An 18,007-nucleotide genomic window follows, 5' to 3' on the forward strand; every position below is an offset into this window, starting at 1 on the left:
AGAACCAAACCTCTTCAAATCTCCACAATAGCATACAGTTACGTATGACGAAGATCGGCAATCATTCTAGTCACATCGATCGCACATAAAATGAAACAATGTCTCCATGCATACCAAATAAACAAAATAAAACAATGGGTAAGCTTTGTTAAATATCCTCACCAAGAAAAGAAAAAATAGGACTTGTTTGAGCGCGCGCGTGCACACACGCACAAGGAGTCATAAAACCAGAGCAATAAAAGTCACTATGTAAACAAGGAGTCCTCCCATGAAAAACTACAACAGCTCACTGTATAAACGAAAATAGAAATCCACTATGCAAATAACAACCATTCACTATATAAAGAAACACGGGTCCACTCTCCCAAACAACAATAGTTCATTTTGTAAACAAACACATAAGCTTATTACGCAGACCACACCGGTTCACTATGTAAACAAACAAAATTCCACCCACCCAAACTATATCGATTCTACGCCCAACAAAGTAATATACTGTAGTTCACAGTGACATCAATGCAGAACATGACCCAAGGATAGATGTTTCAATTCTGCAAGCGAGGCTGTGCGGAATCATTTACATATGTCTTGGCCTTCCTTGGTGCGCGTCTTTGATCCAATGTAGCTTATTACTGATGAGATGCAAGAGCTTCATTGAACATACGAGTGATCGTCCATATTGGAGAGCTGGTTGTGTGCTGAGTCCATCTCGTGCACGACGAGCCTTTCCGCCATGACGCTGGCACCGGTCGCATTGTTGAACAAGTACACTTTTGCCTCCTGATAGGCCTCCATCGGGTACACCCGCGACGTCATCGTGGTCCTCCCGCCCATCGCGAAGCCCTGCACGATGGAGTGGTCCACGAGCACCCTCATCGAGAAAGCCTCGCCGTCGAGCACCGGCACCGTGCTCCCAATCACCCGCTTCGTCACATCCTTGGCCCGTGACGACCGCAACTCGTCTTGGCAGAAGCTGGTATGGAGGCCTCCGTCGAGCCCCCTAGACACGTAGAAATACACCGCCGTTTGCTCGCCACGGCGGTCACCAGCAGCGAGGACGAGGAGGCCGAAGGGGCCTAGCGCGCCGCGGTTAACAGCACCGCCGCTGCTGCTGCAGTTGTAGCCCACATCGGCCTCATTGAGGGCAGCGACGGCAGAAGCATCAAGGTGGAAAGTTGCCTCGATGTCGAGCTGAGTGCCTTGGCGGAGCGGGATATGGATGACGGAGCCGGTGTTAAGGGTGATGTCGCTAAGTTCGGTGGCGTTGAGGCGGAGGGTCTCAATCTCCTCCACGGGCCAGAGGAGGAGGTTCGTCCGGGTCTTCTCGTCGAGAGCAATTGTCCTTGGAACTGACTGCACGCATGTCAGACACCATTAATCAGTTAGTTATAAGCTCAAGTACACTACATACTGACATTGACAACTTCAAACAAAATTACTCTCAAAAAAAAAAAGAACTTCAAACAAAATAAAGGCATACGCAGAACTAGTTTTTATTAAATTATATAGTAGTAATGAAATCTGATTTCCACAGAAGAAACGGCCGCACAAACAAAAATGGTATTGACCGATTGGCATAATAAAGAACTTCAGAAACTACTGAAATTCATCTTGCGGTTTGGTCAGCTGGACATATATGGGTAACAAAGTGATTAACACGCATGTTTCTGCCTGCCTACGTGTTGGTCCATCTTTTCTAGCCAACCGGCCTGCGTGCATCAGCATTTTAAGCAGATGTATATGTTGTATATGATATGATACAGCAACAACAGCATTTCAATCCCCAAGAGAGCCAACGCATAGATCTATGTACCTAACATGCATAATGAACAAGTATAGATAGATACATACCTGAATCGAGGCCCATCCCTTCACGACATCAGCCCGCTTGGAGTCGACCTCGCCGACGTACCCCATCAGCACGCGCCGCTTCTTTGCCGGATCATAGAACGAGGTGGACGCATAAAACTTACCCCAGTCGTATCTCAGCCCGATCCCCAAGTCGAGCTCCGGGTCGATCGGCGTCCACGTGTTTGCTGCCGAGTTGTACGTGCCTAGCGAGTAGTAGTCGTGCCGTTCGTCGTCCATGCTCGCCTTCAACACGTGCAACATCTCCGATGAGTTGTCGTTGCTTCTGTGGCCGACAGGGTAGAAGTCAATGCACTCCCACTCGCCGGTGCGCTGGACTCGATGCAAGATACCCGGGATGAGCTCGTAGTTAAGGAAGTCCTTGGTCTTGTACATCATGGCGATCCCATCGTGGTGACCGTCGTGGTCATCCTTGGACCCAAGGAGGGTGCGCCATGTGTCATCAGATTCATCGTACCAAGCAGTCATCGGGTCTCGAAAATCCTTGGTGCCGATCCCCGGCGGCGACCAGATGACGGGGTTGGCGGGGTGCTTGGTCCAGCGGCGGAGGAAGGGGTCGTTGGGGTCGGCGGGGGTGGCGATGCACTGCACCTCAACGGCAGAGGCGTTGGTGGCCCCCGTGTAGATCATGATGACCGTGCCATTGGGTAGCACCGTCATAGAGCCCGAAAGGACCCCCAGGATGTCGTACCACTGGTCAGCCACCATGGCAATAGGGAGGGTGCGCCACGTGACAAGGTTCCGAGACACGGCATGGCCCCACTCCATGCCGTCGTCCCAATCGGTGCCCACCGGGTTGTACTGGAAGAACATGTGGTACCATCCATTGTAGTACATAAGACCTGCAACGGTTTAGTTAATCAGATCAGATTGGCCAAACTAATTCTCTCGCCCAGTTTCACCCCACACTTGCTTAATTATTTTTTATGTTTGCACGTTTGTTCTTTTTGTTTGGTTGAGAGAGAAACTGCACCTAGACTCTTGGATGGTGCCTCGAGAGTGTCTGTATTGGTCAGATATATTTTTCACCTTGTTATTTTCCTAGTGGTTGGGGTATGACACATCACTCTCGAGCTTCATTGTGTGTCTTACTCCCACCTTACTAATAAAATATAAAACGTGTACATCTAAAAAGTATGCATGCTAGCAAGTTTACTGCAAGATATTTCACAATGGACACACTAATACTGATTGGTATCTTAGATTTTATATAAACATAATAACAAGAGAAGCTTAAGTACGGACAAAACTTATACGCTTTGCATTTTGGGAAGGGGGGCCACACTAGGCACGTTACTTCTTCTACTCACAATGTATCCAATCTACGCCCCTGTGAACTCACTATGGAAACTCTGTTTTCCCCTCTTTTGCTGCGAAAAATTTCCTCCAAATTTGGTGTGAGTTAAGCAATTTTGATTATGCCTAGAGAGAGATCCCGTCTTTCCCCCCCACAAAAGACATAATTAGTTAGTGCGCAGAGTACTAACCGTTGGGATCTGCATGATGCCGCCGGAGAAGACCGCCGCCGTCGCCGTCCGCCGGCAAACAGAGAGCAAAGGCAGGGACGTCAGTCTCTCCATCAGACCACGGCAGAGAAAAATAAATGGACGGAGGGATGGAGCAACTAATAATAACGTACCGCTCATGTAGTTCTTGGCCGTCTGGAAATGGTAGCCACTGCGCTGCCACTGCAGCATCTCGTTGCTCCACGGGAACCCGGCCGCGGCCTCCTCGTCGACGGCCTGGTCCACCCTGAACCCTGCCAGGAGCGTGGCGCCGACCACCACCACCACCATGGCCGAGGCCGTCAGCACGGTGGCGCACACGCGCCACCTCGTCCAGCCGGTCCGCTCACCGTCGGCGTCCACGGCGGCGCCGGAGGGCAGTGGCTTGTACGCGTACGGTAGCGGTGGCTTGCCGTGTGACCCCATCGCAGCGCCGCTCGTGAACTCCAAGAGAGTTTGGTAGATTGTGGGTGCTGGATGGGTGTGGGTTCTGGAGCCGGCGAGCTAGCGCCATTTATAGGTAGATGGACGGCTGTAAGCTGGGAGCAGTCACCGTGGGGTTTTCACTGAGGTTTTGGCGTGTCACATGATGCCACTAACCTGGTCCAAACACCATACAGGTCGATGCCAGTGTAGCCAACACTACCCTTCATCAACGGACGGCCAACACTGTCTTAGGCCCGACTGTAATTTACCATAAATAAGCTGTCGAAAGGTAGCCGACGAAAAATAGTTATGGGTTCTGTGTTGCGAGAAAGCTGTAGAGCCAACACAGTCATGTCAGGGGTCTTGGCGTGTCGCGTTTGTAAAACCGTATGTTCAACACTATCCTCATGTAGCCAAAACTACCCTTCATGGATGGACGGCCAAGACTGTGTTAGGTTCGGCTGTAATTCACCAGGAAACAGCTATGGGGAAGTAGCCGACAAAAATAGTTATGGGTTCTGCGTTGCGAGAAAGCTGTAGAGCCAACATAGTCACGTCAAGGATTTTGGCGCGTCGAGTTTGTAAAAACGGATGTTCAACACTATCCTTGCGTAGCCAAAACTACCCTTCATCGATGGACAGCCAAGACTGTGTTAGGTTCGGTTGTAATTCACCACAAAACAGTTGTCGGAAAGTAGCCGACAAAAATAGTTATGGGATATGCGTTGCGAGAAAGCTGTAAAGCCAACACAGTTGTGTAAAGGATTTTGGCGTGTCACGTTTGTAAAAACGTATGTCCAACACTATCCTCGTGTAGCCAAAACTAGCCTTCATTGACGGATGCCAAGACTACATTAGGTTCGGCTGTAATTTACTAGACAACAACTGTGGGAACGTAGCCGACAAAGAATAGCTATGGGTTATGTGTTGCAAGAAAGCTGTAAAGCTAACACAGTCGCGTAAAGGATTTTGGCGTGTCACCTTTGTAAAACTGTATGTCCAACACTATCCCCGTGTAGCCAAAATTAACCTTCATCAACAGAAGGCTAAGGCTGTGTCTGACTAGCTACCAGTTGTGTGATGTGTGCTGTAAGAAAGTTGTAAAGCCATTCGGCAACTAGGGATGTGAATTGTGGCCACGATAGTAAATGGTTGAAATGCCTCTGAAGAGCCAAGAGGACTGATTACATGATGTTTAATGGTACAGATCTCATTGAAGGTTGATTTATTAGCTATAAATGATCATGTTGTAGCTAATGCCCACATTTACCACGCTAATGTTCGAGTTGATTGGTGGGACTTACTTGAACAGGATCTGTTCTATAGGCTCGTACCGCTGCATCCTTTACCAATAAGGAGGCAAGCACAAAAAAAGGTGTGGCCTTTTCCATCTATTTCACACCAAAAGACTGACATATAAGGAAAATTTGCCACAAATTTGATGCAAGTAATGATGGCATACAAATTGTGCACATAAACATGCACTCAATCGACTAGTTTTAATCTCATCTGCCCATAAGAAACACATAGATATATCACATCCAGTCTGAGAGACATTTCACATGTGTATTGTTGAATAAAACAACTATATGTGTAAAATACAAATCAAGAAAATGCATGAATCTGACCATAAATATGTAGAATACAAATCGAAAATAAGCAACCAGAATGAACAAATTAACTTACACATATCATACCCTAAAAATGCAAACGCAAGCATTGCACCAAATACTAACATCGCTAGCAGCAAGAGGAAAAACGAACAAAAGTTGATCACAACAGCAATAAGGGTGTATAGGTCTCCTTCACAGCCCTTTCACTAAGAAAACACAAGCTAAGAACATCTCTAGAACTTCCCTTAAAATCACCTAATTCCGTAAAAACTTTATAATTTTAGGGAGTCATACCCATCAACCCTTACCCTAAAATTTGCGAACCTTCTAAAAATTATGGAGAGGTCCCGAGAACAAAGCCCATTCTTCTCAAAAGTCGGTAAACTTTTACCCCTCCCCCCCCCCCCCCCACACACACACACCTTTCTACTTCTTGATCACTTGAATTTTTAGGGAAGAATTTCATAACACAATACCATCACCTGACGCCACTACGTACCCATCCTCGCCTCCGGCACAGGTGACCATGTGCTACTTGTGATAGTGTTGGGATTCCCCGAAGAGGAAGGGAGATGTAGAATATATAGTAGCAGACAGTATTTCCCCCAGTTAAGAACCAAGGTTTATCGAACCAATAGGAGACACCACATATACAACTTTAGCAGTACATGCACACACACAAACAAATGCTTGTACCCCAACAAGACAAGGGGGTGTCACTCCCCTTGTTCTTATACCCGTTGAAAGTATCAAATCAGGTAGCGGTAGGTATAATAAATAAAAATAAAAATAAAAACAACGAGGAATTATATTTTTTGTTTTATAATAGAAGTGAATGGACCTGGGGGGCATAGCTTTCACTAGAGGCATCTCTCTCATAAATAGCATCGATGGGTAAAAAAATAGTGTTGGGCAATTGACATAATTGCGCATAGTTATGATGATTGCTACTTCTTGAGCTTGCGTTGGTTTTTCCTTTGAAGGAGCAGTGCTGGCTGCCGACTGTTTGGTTGGCCCAAGAGTAATGTAATTTTACTCTTTCTCCTAAAAAAAGAAACGGGTGATGCAGGAAAGTAGAGATAAGTGTTTCCCTCAATTTGAGAACCAAAGTATCAATCCAGTAGGAGGTACACGTGAAGGAAATATGCCCTAGAGGCAATAATAAAGTTGTTATTTTATATTTCTGAGAGATGTCAGCGAGAACATGTAGCAACCATTCCTTCCCGTTTTCAATTAGAGCATCATTACATGGGAGTGCCACACCGATCTCATAGCCTTCCAAATGATTCTGACTTGGTTGCACATTACTAGGGCGTGGTAGGTGCTTTCCCTCTCCAACCCACAAAGCATACATGAACCGTATGGATAAGTCAAGAAACACTTTGCATTGGTTCCTAGCCTGTGCCCCAACTTCAACCTTCAATGTGGTAATATATATCGTTATCAGAACCCTTGCTTTCCAAACATAGTTCCAATGGGACTGGTCTCCCCCTGGATTGCTACTCAAAGCACCCTCAACAAACTTCTGCTTGTGCACTGCTGAGCTAGCTTGTCACATGCTTCACTGTAAATTGGCCATGTTTTCCGGGAACTATGCGATGAAATCCTGTCAGTTCCTCGGGGACATACATATCAATAAAATCTTTCAGATGTCCAAAGGCGAAAAGTGCTCTTCCAACCAATGTAAATTCTAGGTGCCCTTCTTGTTCGGGAAATCCAAGACCCAATTAAACCTGCAATTCCTCTTTGGAGTGATGGGCCGGTAATCAAGGCCGAGTGGGATCCAAGGATCCCGCCACGTCCTAACTGAGGATCCATTCCCAACCCTCCATATGAAGCCTTGTTTCACAAGCTCTAGGCCATGACCGATGCCTTTCCACACCAACAAAGAATTGCCAGAGAGAACCATTCACAAAATATTTCCACTTGATTAGTACTTTGCTCTCAGGAGACAAACGCATAAACTATATGGACTTTCAATTAATCGTCAAGCTTGTTTAGCTAACAATGCTTGTTTAAAGGCACACATGTCACGGAACCCCATAATGCCCTTCGACTTCGGATGATTCATCTTGTCCCAACTTAGCCAGGCCATTTTTCTTTTTTCCTTTTTACACGCACCAGTACTGCTTCATAAGTTTTCTCAAATCATCACACACCGATGTAGGAAACCTGAAAACATTCATAACATATGTGGGTATGGCCTGTGCTATTGACTTGATTATAATTCCTTTATTTCCACTGGACATGAATTCCTCACTCTAATCTTTCAACCTATTTCTTTAGCTTGCTTGAAACGTTTCAACCTGCCCATGTGCATCCTACCCTCTGGTACTAGTAGTCCCAAGTATGTTGGCTCAAACACTTCCTTTGTAATTTACAAAAACTAGGAATGTGCCCATGCGTTGCAACGGATCCAAAGTAGAATAATACATGTTCACAAACTTGAAAGAAAAACAATCTAATTTTGGTATATATATATATATATATATATATATATATATATATATATATATACTTGTATTAGGTTTCACTTCAAATATATTCTTCGTGGCTTTTTTGATGAGGTGGGGGATGGATGTGGTTGGTTTGAAGATACTAAGGGGTTTCTCCAAATTGGAGCGGAGAAGCGGGTTCTTGCTGCAAAAAATGCCACAACTTACATCACAGTCGTTAGATGTAGATCTGATGGTCAGAAATGACGGATGGCAGACACACAATCATCACCAACTGAGTATTTTATAGGAGTACAGTATTATCCTTGTTAAACAGTCAGAAAAGGCATCAATGATAAATAGGAATGAAAATGGGGACAAAGGATCACCTTGTCGGAGGCCTCGAGAAGGTGTAAAGGATTCTAATAATTTGCCATTACACTTCATCGAATATTTAACTGAGGTCACACACACCATGATTCGTGAGACCCAGTCTTGGGAGAAACCACACTTGGTCAAAACATTCTACAAAAAAGTCCAATCCACATGGTCATACGCCTTGGGAAGGTCAAATTTGTAAGCACAACATCCCTATGCATCGCCCTTCAGTGATTACATATAATCAATGCATTCAAAAGCTATGATGGAATTGTCGGAAATAAGGCATCCCGGATTAAACGCACTTTGATTTTCTGATATGAGCTCAGTCAAAATAGGACACAGATAGAACATGTTACTGATACAAATTGGACGGAAATCCTTCAACTCCTTAGGGTGGGAAACCTTAGGAATTAGGACTATCGTTGTATCATCAACCCCATCGGGCATAATCCAAGCGATGCAAAAATTCATTACCGCCTCAACAGTTTTTGCCTTCAATACCGCCCAATTACATTGATAAAAACGTGCAGGAAATCCATCCATACCTGGCGCTTTGAGAGGTCTGATCTGAAATAATGTATTTGAAACCTCTTTTTCAGTATATGGAGCCGATAGACCATCATTCATTTCAACGGTCACCTTCATTGTAATACTCTAAACGACCTCCTCTGGGTCAATGGTGGGATCCTTTGTACCATCCCTGATGGCATGTCGCACCATGTACCATCATGTTTACGGAGCCTTTGAATAAAGTTCCTCCGCATCTGCCACACTGCACGTCGATGCAAGTACTGCACATTGTGTTCCACTTCCTTGACCCAAGTAATACGTGAACGTTGCAGCCACATCATCTCTTCGCGGTATAAAAGTTCATCTAGCTTGTTCATCTTCTGCCGGATCACTGCACGATCAGCATTACCACCCTGCATACTACTCAATTCATCACGCAGTTTTTCAATCTCGAGTCACATGTGTAAAGTTCTTCTTACTTCAATCTTTTATGTTTCTTGTCATTTCCTTGAACGAGTTCGCAACCGAACCAAAGTCCCTGCTCGGCTTGTTCTTCTCCCATGCTTTTGCCACCGCATCCGGCAGGGATGGTTTGCGTTCCCACACAATTTCATACCTAGGAGACAAGCGCCAGTGCTGTTCGCCCACCACCGGCACCAATTGTAGCACCACCGGGCATTGGTCTGAATAAGGTACTGATTACAATCCTTACAAAATTTTCCTACCATTCTTGTTTGTTTTGTAGTACCGCAAACCATATGTTTTGTTCCTATAAAGTCTTCCTGTCACTCGAAATTTCCATTCGGGCCAGGCTCGTCGAAAAGTTCATGCATTTTTTAATCCTTCGGAAAAAGTCCATGCGCCTTCACCGATGCAACAAAACAATTTCAGTCATACATTCACGTTGTTCCAAATTTATTTAGAGTTCAACAAAACACGTACATCTGAATCACCATATGTTTTAAATCCATTCCTGTATTATTTTAACCATCCTCCAACTAAAGAGGGCGTTGTTGCACCATCGTTTGGACTATGCCAGTGGAATTTGCTGCCGACTAAGACCCCGGCCGCTAGAACTAGACGACAACAGCCACCAACTGGAATCAAGTCGACAAGATCCACTGCTCGAAAGGGCACTACCACAGTGACGTGTGAGATCCCTGCTGGCCAAGGTAATAATGCATCTACCGTCGACGAGAGAGGCACAGCCGCGCAAATGTGGGGGAAAAGGGAGTGAGAGTGAGAGGGGCCAGTGAGCTCACATGCCGGCAGCTGCAGCTGCCACCTCGGGCTGGTCGACCTCCTTCTTTATGTAGGCAATGACTGGTGTTCAAATTTTGGGTGGACTGTTTGATCAACCATTCCCACCTTTGCTCCGTGATCTGTGCCACTACGTGCTCTAGCTAGGCATTTGAGTTTTGGGTGGACTGCCGTACCCTAGCCACTCCATCTTCTTTAAAAAAGTTGCTGAAACGTGGCATTTGGCTTTTGGAGTTCAAAAGATTTCGAACAGACCAGCTGCAACTCCGTTCACTCCTCTAGGTACTTGTTCATACACCATCATTAAGAAGATTGATTGAAACATGCATTTTTGACTTGTCAGGAAAAAAGGAACGTAGGGGTGCGCACCTTTCCGCTCTGCGCAGGTAAAAGATCAATTTCATTGGGTCCCAAGAGAGCCTGCCATGGTCCTCCGAATGTGCATGTTACTTCCCACACAAATGAAATGCACGAGATCCTCCGGGTCCAAGCATTGCTGGAAAGCTAAGTCACTGTTAAAAAAGATGTTGAAACAAAGAGTATGATCATTGCACGTGAACGGGGGCTCAAGATTGGTTTTTCCTCTACCTCTTGGGGTGCAAAACCAAACAACGCTCCAATCATCACTAAACCGTCTCACATACACGTACACACACATAAACGTGCAAGAACGGACACGCCCCCATGCATGGCCCCGGACATGGATGCCACCCTACTGCAGATTGATTAACCCCCGTTGCATGACGCACATGCGATATAGACCCACTGACATAGCGCTGGACGGTCAGGACAGCGGTTCACGGGCAACCAAACAATCTGCCAATTTCACCTCCGGGTGGTCCGTCCAATCAATAGTGTTGTGCAGCTGCCCCACCTTCAATCACATGCATCTAAGGATCCATGGACGGCTCACAAGCTCCAGAGGTACATGTAGTCATCACTGCGACTGCCAACGGCTCTATTTGATTAAGATCTTGGATCCATGAACAGTGCCACCACACACGTTTGAGAAGAAGACAAGGCGTGCTTGAGGAGGAGGGCTCCATGGCCGAAAGCGACGGCAACGGCGGAGGCGCATGGGCGCCATGGACGACAGCTACGTGAACGACCGAGGTAACCTGTGGCCTACATGATACATCGACGACGGCTATATCAACGGAGCAACGGGACGTTGGTTGGTGGCTTGTCGGGCCGGGTGCAGCTGGGAGTGGGACAGCGTGCGTCGTGGCACGCCTGCCCTACCACGTACGTCTGCAGATCTGAATCGCATCAGTGCAGCAGGCTAAAGTGGGAGCGTACGTCCCATTTCTTGGGGTACGGCCCTTTGTTGCACCATAAAAAGGACAACGAAATTACACCAATGGAAAGATTGATAGAATAGCTTATTGCAACGATAAGATTAATTAGTATAAGAGATGCACACACATTGTATGTGGGAAATGCATACGCATGCAGAGCTAGTGCTAATTAAGTAGACAACAAGCAAGCAACCAACCAAACCAGAAATTGATATATCAAAAAAAAAAAATCCGCTGAATGGAACAAGTGGTTTCTTGTTTCACAAAGTAAAAAGTGGTGCCAACCAGGCTTATAAATAAATGATACCTTTTGAAAAAGAGGTGATTTGATTGTGGAAAAACACAAGGTAGCAAGCATGCATCCATGATTTTCCTTCACATGGGTAGTCCGGAAGGAGCTTTCATTCCGGCTTTTGTGCTTGACAGTGTTGCCAAGTAATCGCTGAAGTGGCCACTGGACAAGAACGAACGATATGCCGGCCAACATCCAATGAACAAGAAGGACACCATCACCCATTGGTTTTACGAGCCACGATACTCGCCCGGTTCTGAAGACGAGATCAAAATCATCATTGAAAGAAAAGATCAATGGCACATGCCACAGTCGGGCTTCGCGGAGTAAGACACCCACATATGCTCGCCACACACCAATAGAAACCAAAGTTGCCCCGTTTGGGGTTATTTCAAGGATCGCCAATACCACAATTTTGAACCCTACGAACCCTCTCTATTAGTATCAGAGCGAGCACCATCGAAGAGGAGATGACTTATTTGAAAGCCCTCACGATGATCACTGAATTTGTCATTTTCATCTCCCATGATGTGTTTTGAATTCAGGTCTTCAATTTTGCAAAATAATAGATTATCATGTTAGACACTATGATGTCGTTTTATAGGAGAAGAAAAATTGGACACTTGCAAACAAGGTTCAAAATGGTAGCGCTAGGGGTAGCTGTGGCGGTTGGTCTTCAACTAGGGTCGTGTCCTATACCCTACTAAGCGGTTGTACAACTTCAACTCTCACAAAAGTATTTGGGGGTACTACATATGCATATAAGCATTAATTTCGAACATGTAAACAAGTAAAGCATTGGCTATTGTCCATTGGAATCTGTCCTATTTGGGCCTGTCAATGCAATATTTCCTGATTTTCCACCATAGTTAGGCCATCTTTGATTTGCAGGATTTTCAAAACACGGAAATAGGAAAAATACAGGATTTGAGTGGCATGTCCACTTGAATCCTATAGGATTAGCATAGAGTGTTTGATGCTACATGAGATATAAAGGAATTGAAAAAAGAGGTTGGAGTGAATGCTAGATTTCCAATAAAATGTAGTACACTTGATTCCATAGGAAAAAATTCTATAGGATTAAATCCTATGAATCAAACGACAAACATAGGAAAAAATCCTAAGGATTCTCACCCTCCAAAAATCCCACGGAATTCCTTTGAATCAAAGGAGCCCTTAATGGGTTCTTGCTTGCAGACCCGTATACCAAGTGTAGCGTGGTAGCTGCCAACCAAGCGCACACCCGCATGATTTTTTGTTTCCTTTTTTTCGTTTTTCCTATTGTTGTCTTTCCTTTTTTTCCTTCTATTTTTTAAACATTAAGAATATTTTTAAAATTCAGGAATATATTGAAAATCTTTAATAATTTTAACAATTTTAAAAAATAATTCATAATTATTTTTCAAATTCATGTACATTTTAAAATTCATAATTTTTTAAATAGAGGACACTTTTTAAAAGTACGTTAATATTGTCCATTAGAATATGCCCTATTTGGCCCGTCAATGCGAAATGTTCTGATTTTCCACTAGAGTTAATGGGTTCTTGCTTGCGGACTCCTGTTCCATGTGTACGTGACAACTGCCGAGCAAGTGCACACCCACATATCTTTTTGTTTTCAAGTTTTTTTTTCCTTTTGATGTCTTTCCTTTTTTTCCTACTCTCTTTTCTAAAACATTATTATTTAAAAAAATGGTGAATATTTTGAAATCATGAATAATTTTTACAATTGAAGAAAAATTAATTCATGAATATTTTACGAATTATTGGACATTTTCCTAATTATTGAACATTGTTTAAATTCATAAACATTTTATAGTAGCGGAAACTTTTGAAATATATATATTAAAATTTCAAAATTCAAAAATTTTGATCTTCCAGAACGATTTTTTAAACTTGTGAATAGTTTTAAATTTTTGTGAACATATTTTCGAATTCTGCAACATTCTTTATATTCCTGATATTTACAGTTTGAGAACATTTTAAAAATCCACGTTTCTTCAATTTGTGGATACTTTCAAAATGAACATTTTTCAAAACCCCTGAAAATTTTTAAAATCCATGGATATTTTAAAAAAATGTTAACTATTTTTAAGAATCCTTTATTGAATTCATGCTCTAGCCAACTCATCCAAAAATCTGAACTGATGGAGAGAGCCGGGCAATATACTTCAACAACACCCCCCCCCCCCCTCACGTCTAGGCTTATTTAGTTCTTAGACGTGGGATTTATATAGGCCGCAGAATCTCTTTTTTAATACTACGTTGGCAGGGTCTTCAACTCAAGACCTCCTAGCTCGGGTACCATATCGAATTCACGCTCCAACCAACTCATCCAAAAATCCGAACTGATGGAGAGAGCCGGGCAATATACTTCAACATCCTTGAACATTACTTAATAAATTTCTACATATTTCATTTTACATCTTTTGAAAATAATTTCCATTAATAAAAGTAAAAAAAAACAGAGGGGCAAGGAGCATTTAGCTTATATTGTTTTCCTCAAAAATTTGCTCGAAACAGGGGCAATGGTCGGTTTTGCTACATAAACAACCAAATCAATGAAACAAAACCACCGAGTAGACCAAGTTATGGGTCGTCCCACAAGACTTAGCTAGTTCGATCGCTCGGTTGCTGACCGCTCTCAAGCGAGCAGTTCCTGGTTAAGGGGAAAAACTAAATCTGATTTCTTATATATATTAAATGAATTTGTATGTTCAAAATGTAATAAAGTTAAATTTTAAAATAAAATTATGAATTTAAAGAAAATTTCATGAATATGAAATAATGTTTGCAAATTTTAGTAAATATTCATGAATTTGTAAAAAAAAGTTCATGAATTAAATATATTTGTGAATTTTAGAAAAAGGTTTGTGGATTTTAAAAAAATATGAATATAAAAATGTTGATGGATTTTAAAATTAATACTATTTTTTTAAAGATCACGAATTTCAAAATAAACCAGGAATTTTAAAATTGTTTGTGAATTGGAAAAAGAAGTTCATGCATCTAAAAAATGTTCACATATTTGTAAAAAAAATGTTTACGAATTTAGTACTTGTCCATAATTTGAGAGGCAATAAAAGTAAAAGAGAACAGAAAATAAAATACCCAATGACAGGTAAATCGTACTTTTGAATATGTACGAGGAGGATGGACGAGGAGATGGAGCAGTGAATTTGGGATAACGCGCTTTCCCCCACCTTACCAGCCAACATCTGAAATTGATGCTTCTGAATGTGTTCTATGAATCAAATTTTCACTTCCTAAATTGGGGATTATTGGGGAAGAATCTATGACCAAATGATTGGTGGTACTACTTGGAGGGAATTTATTGCGACTGGTTTTTGGTGATTCTTACATTACCAAAGCCCGCTTCAGCCTCCATGTACTCTGTCGACCATCTGCATAGCAATTTTCGTGAGCAAAATTGTGGCGACTCTTCTCGAGTTGCTCTTAGTTTGCAACATCCAAAAATAATGAAGCGGGAAGAAGCGCACAAGCACATGGATGTCATCGACCATGACATACTTGAACACATCTTTCACCTCTGTCGCTATCATTCTGTGAAGAACCACAGCCAAGAAACACACTTATTGTAGCCTAGGACACTCATTGAAAATCAGACTAATCTACTAGTACAACATCCACCCCATATAATGATGATGATAATAAAATGGCGATCATAGTAGTAGTAGTAGCAGTAGCAGTAGCAGTAGCAGTAGCAGTAGCAGTAGCAGTAGCAGTAGCAGTAGCAGTAGCAGTAGCAGTAGCAGGAGGAGGAGCAGTAGCAGTAGCAGTAGCAGTAGCAGTAGCAGTAGCAGTAGCAGTAGCAGTAGCAGGAGCAGGAGCAGGAGCAGGAGGAGGAGCAGGAGGAGTAGCAGCAGGAGGAGAAGGAGGAGTAGCAGCAGGGCTTTTGTGTTCATTTATTTCAGTCGGGCCTCAGTAGCATGCTTCCTTGTGAAAAGCAAAAAATAATTTAAGTCATTAGGAAGCACCAATATTTGAAGAAAATAATAAAATCAATCTAGAAATCCAAATTGTTACTTTACAAAACAAATCCAGCGAGCATTTTATTGCTAAAGATGATTGGAAATAATCTGCCCAGATAAATACAGATATGATAAATTGAAGAAAAAAGATTACACTAAAGATTGATCTAACTGTAGCTAATTGCCACAATGTACCAAATGAATTATTAAGTTGATTTGTCACACGAAAAGTAGACGGATCTTGTTTTACCTCAGAGTTGTACCCTTTTCCATCTATCTCAAAACAATGGGTTAACATGAAAAGAAGTTTAGCCTCCGGACCACCCAGAAGTCCCCTTCTTTGCCACGAAGAAGGTGACGACTCCTGCATTGATTCTAGCACAAAATCTTCTAGGAAGCTACACGTTAATTAGCTGTTGAGTACAGTTTTGGGCCTATAGAATTTCCTGCATTTCTTCTATGTGAGAAGGATATAAGTTGAAAAGTCTGCAATATATGCTTTTTGGTACCGAATATTTGATATTTTCCTTGCACATGGCAAAAGACACGTGTTCCTCCGGTTTCTTCTGATTCAAAATTTCTAGGAATACAAAGGTGAATGGTTCAGATTAACTGATTGCTGGGTTCACTGATCTTAGATCTCTTCCTCCCTCCCATCCGTACATTTGGTTGGCTGTTCTCCCCTCGTCTACTGCAGCTGCATTATTGTTTTTGTCTGGACATTATTCTACTACGTTTTGGAGCACTGAATCTCGCCGGTTTGATTCCTGTCGCTGGCCGTCGTCCTGTATCAGGGTGAGGGGTCGGTCAGGATAAGATAGTCCAAACGTAGCAGCACCGTTCGTACTGAAGGATCTCTCTTTCTGCTTCGCATATTCTAACATCTCAGACAGAAAAAAACAATGCATGGAATTCAAATGTCATCACCAATCTATCGAAATGAAATGAAAATTTTACTGCGTCGCAGAAAAAGCGCAGGAACTTTCCTGAAAAAGAGATTAGATGCATTAACAGCGGGGCTCAATGAAAATATTTCCTTGGAGATTGGCAGCTTACTAGTTAACCACGTTCATGATGCAGATCTGATGTAGAACCACTGACAGAGCACTGGACGGTCGGGACAGCAGCTCATGTGTAACTGAGAGTGGATTTTCTCCTGCAGCTTTTCTCAGCTCCACACATACCGTCTCTCATGGTTTTTCTTTTGACTTTCGATTTCCAGTCTTCTATATATTATGAACGACAAGTTCAATTTTTTTTCAGATTCATTTCAAATATGTTTTGGTCAGTTCTTACTTCGTTAAGTTTTCTGAAACTTTTTTTTTAAACGGTCACCGGGGGAGAGAGGATCCCCATCTGAATATATTGCTCAAAAAGCTGCCAAAGCTAAGGGTCACCCCTTAAGCTTTGGCTCATCCAGTTTATAAGGGAAATCGGATCAAAAACCTAAACAAGTTGACCCCGTTTATGAGGAAAACCGGGCCGAAAACCATACAGGTAACAAGGTTACAGAAGATGAGAAAAAAAATTGCCACCTAGGAGAGGGCATGACCTAGCTAGCAGGCAAAAGACCAACACCACGAGAGACACAAGTAGATGTGGAGTTTTGTCCAGGGATCACAATACCGAGACTCTGCAGACAACCTAATGCACCGCACCGGCGTGCGTACCGAGCCCCACGGCACAACAGAGGATCAACCATAATCAACGAGTGCCAAACCTTAACACGAACCTTGACTGAGAGATCCGCCATGGGCGGTCGAAACGATTAGCAGGTTGGGGAGGCATCATTGCGCCGTCATTGAGCAAAGGTGAACCAAGACAACACCAAGAGCCCGAAGCTCGCCGCAGCACAACGGCAACCATGGGAAGGTCTTGAGCATGCACAACAACAGGACGGAGACCACGCGAAGGACAGTCGAAGAGAAACACATGAAGAAGAGGACACCACCATCGGCCCCAAGCTGGCCGCACCACCATCAACCACGCGCAGCAACAGGAGCCGTCGTTTGGGGGTCTCCAAGATGACGCCTCCAAGGAGGTAGTGCTGTCGAAGACACAACACCATCATCCGATCCGGCGAGCCGGATCTTAGGTTTTCACCCGGAGACCACAAAGCAAAGTACCGTAGGTGCTGGAGCTCCACAGCGGCACCTCCTGCGAGGAAGACGACGTCCATAGACGCTGCTGTCACCGACATCGACAAAGTCGATGCAAGGTTCTCACCCGGAGTTTGAGCACATCCCTACAGCAAGACAGCCAGAACCACGCCGCAGATCCACGCGAAATAGCTCGGAGACCACGCCTCTAGGAAGGTATACGACGCCGGGGTGGCGCCGTCATGGTCGGCTCACACAATGGGTGAGCAGGGATTTCTCCCAGAGCACCGTCGCACAGGACCCGATTCGGAGCACTGCAGGTCAGAT

General features: G+C 43.7%; 1 protein-coding gene across 1 annotated transcript; it reads right to left on the reverse strand.

Annotated features, from left to right (window-relative positions):
* Positions 1–317: 317 nt before the first annotated feature.
* Positions 318–3,872, reverse strand: LOC125525730 (sucrose:sucrose 1-fructosyltransferase). The gene is made up of 4 exons (XM_048690734.2): positions 3,509–3,872; positions 3,357–3,365; positions 1,852–2,711; positions 318–1,353 (listed from the first exon to the last, which is right to left on the reverse strand). The coding sequence occupies exons 1-4, from the start codon at positions 3,798–3,800 to the stop codon at positions 652–654; spliced, it is 1,863 nt and encodes a 620-aa protein (XP_048546691.2). The 5' UTR covers positions 3,801–3,872; the 3' UTR covers positions 318–651.
* Between the last annotated feature and the right edge of the window lie 14,135 nt (positions 3,873–18,007).

This window comes from Triticum urartu, chromosome 7A (genome assembly GCF_056163025.1).
Source record: "Triticum urartu cultivar PI428250 chromosome 7A, HENAU_Tu73, whole genome shotgun sequence".
NCBI lineage: Eukaryota > Viridiplantae > Streptophyta > Magnoliopsida > Poales > Poaceae > Triticum > Triticum urartu.

Coding starts and splice junctions, on each gene's coding strand:
- LOC125525730 (XM_048690734.2), bottom strand. CDS start 3,800: ATGGGGTCACACGGCAAGCCACCGCTACCGTACGCGTACAAGCCACTG. Junction 1,354..1,851: donor AGGGATGGGCCTCGATTCAG/GTATGTATCTAT, acceptor ACATGCGTGCAG/TCAGTTCCAAGGACAATTGC.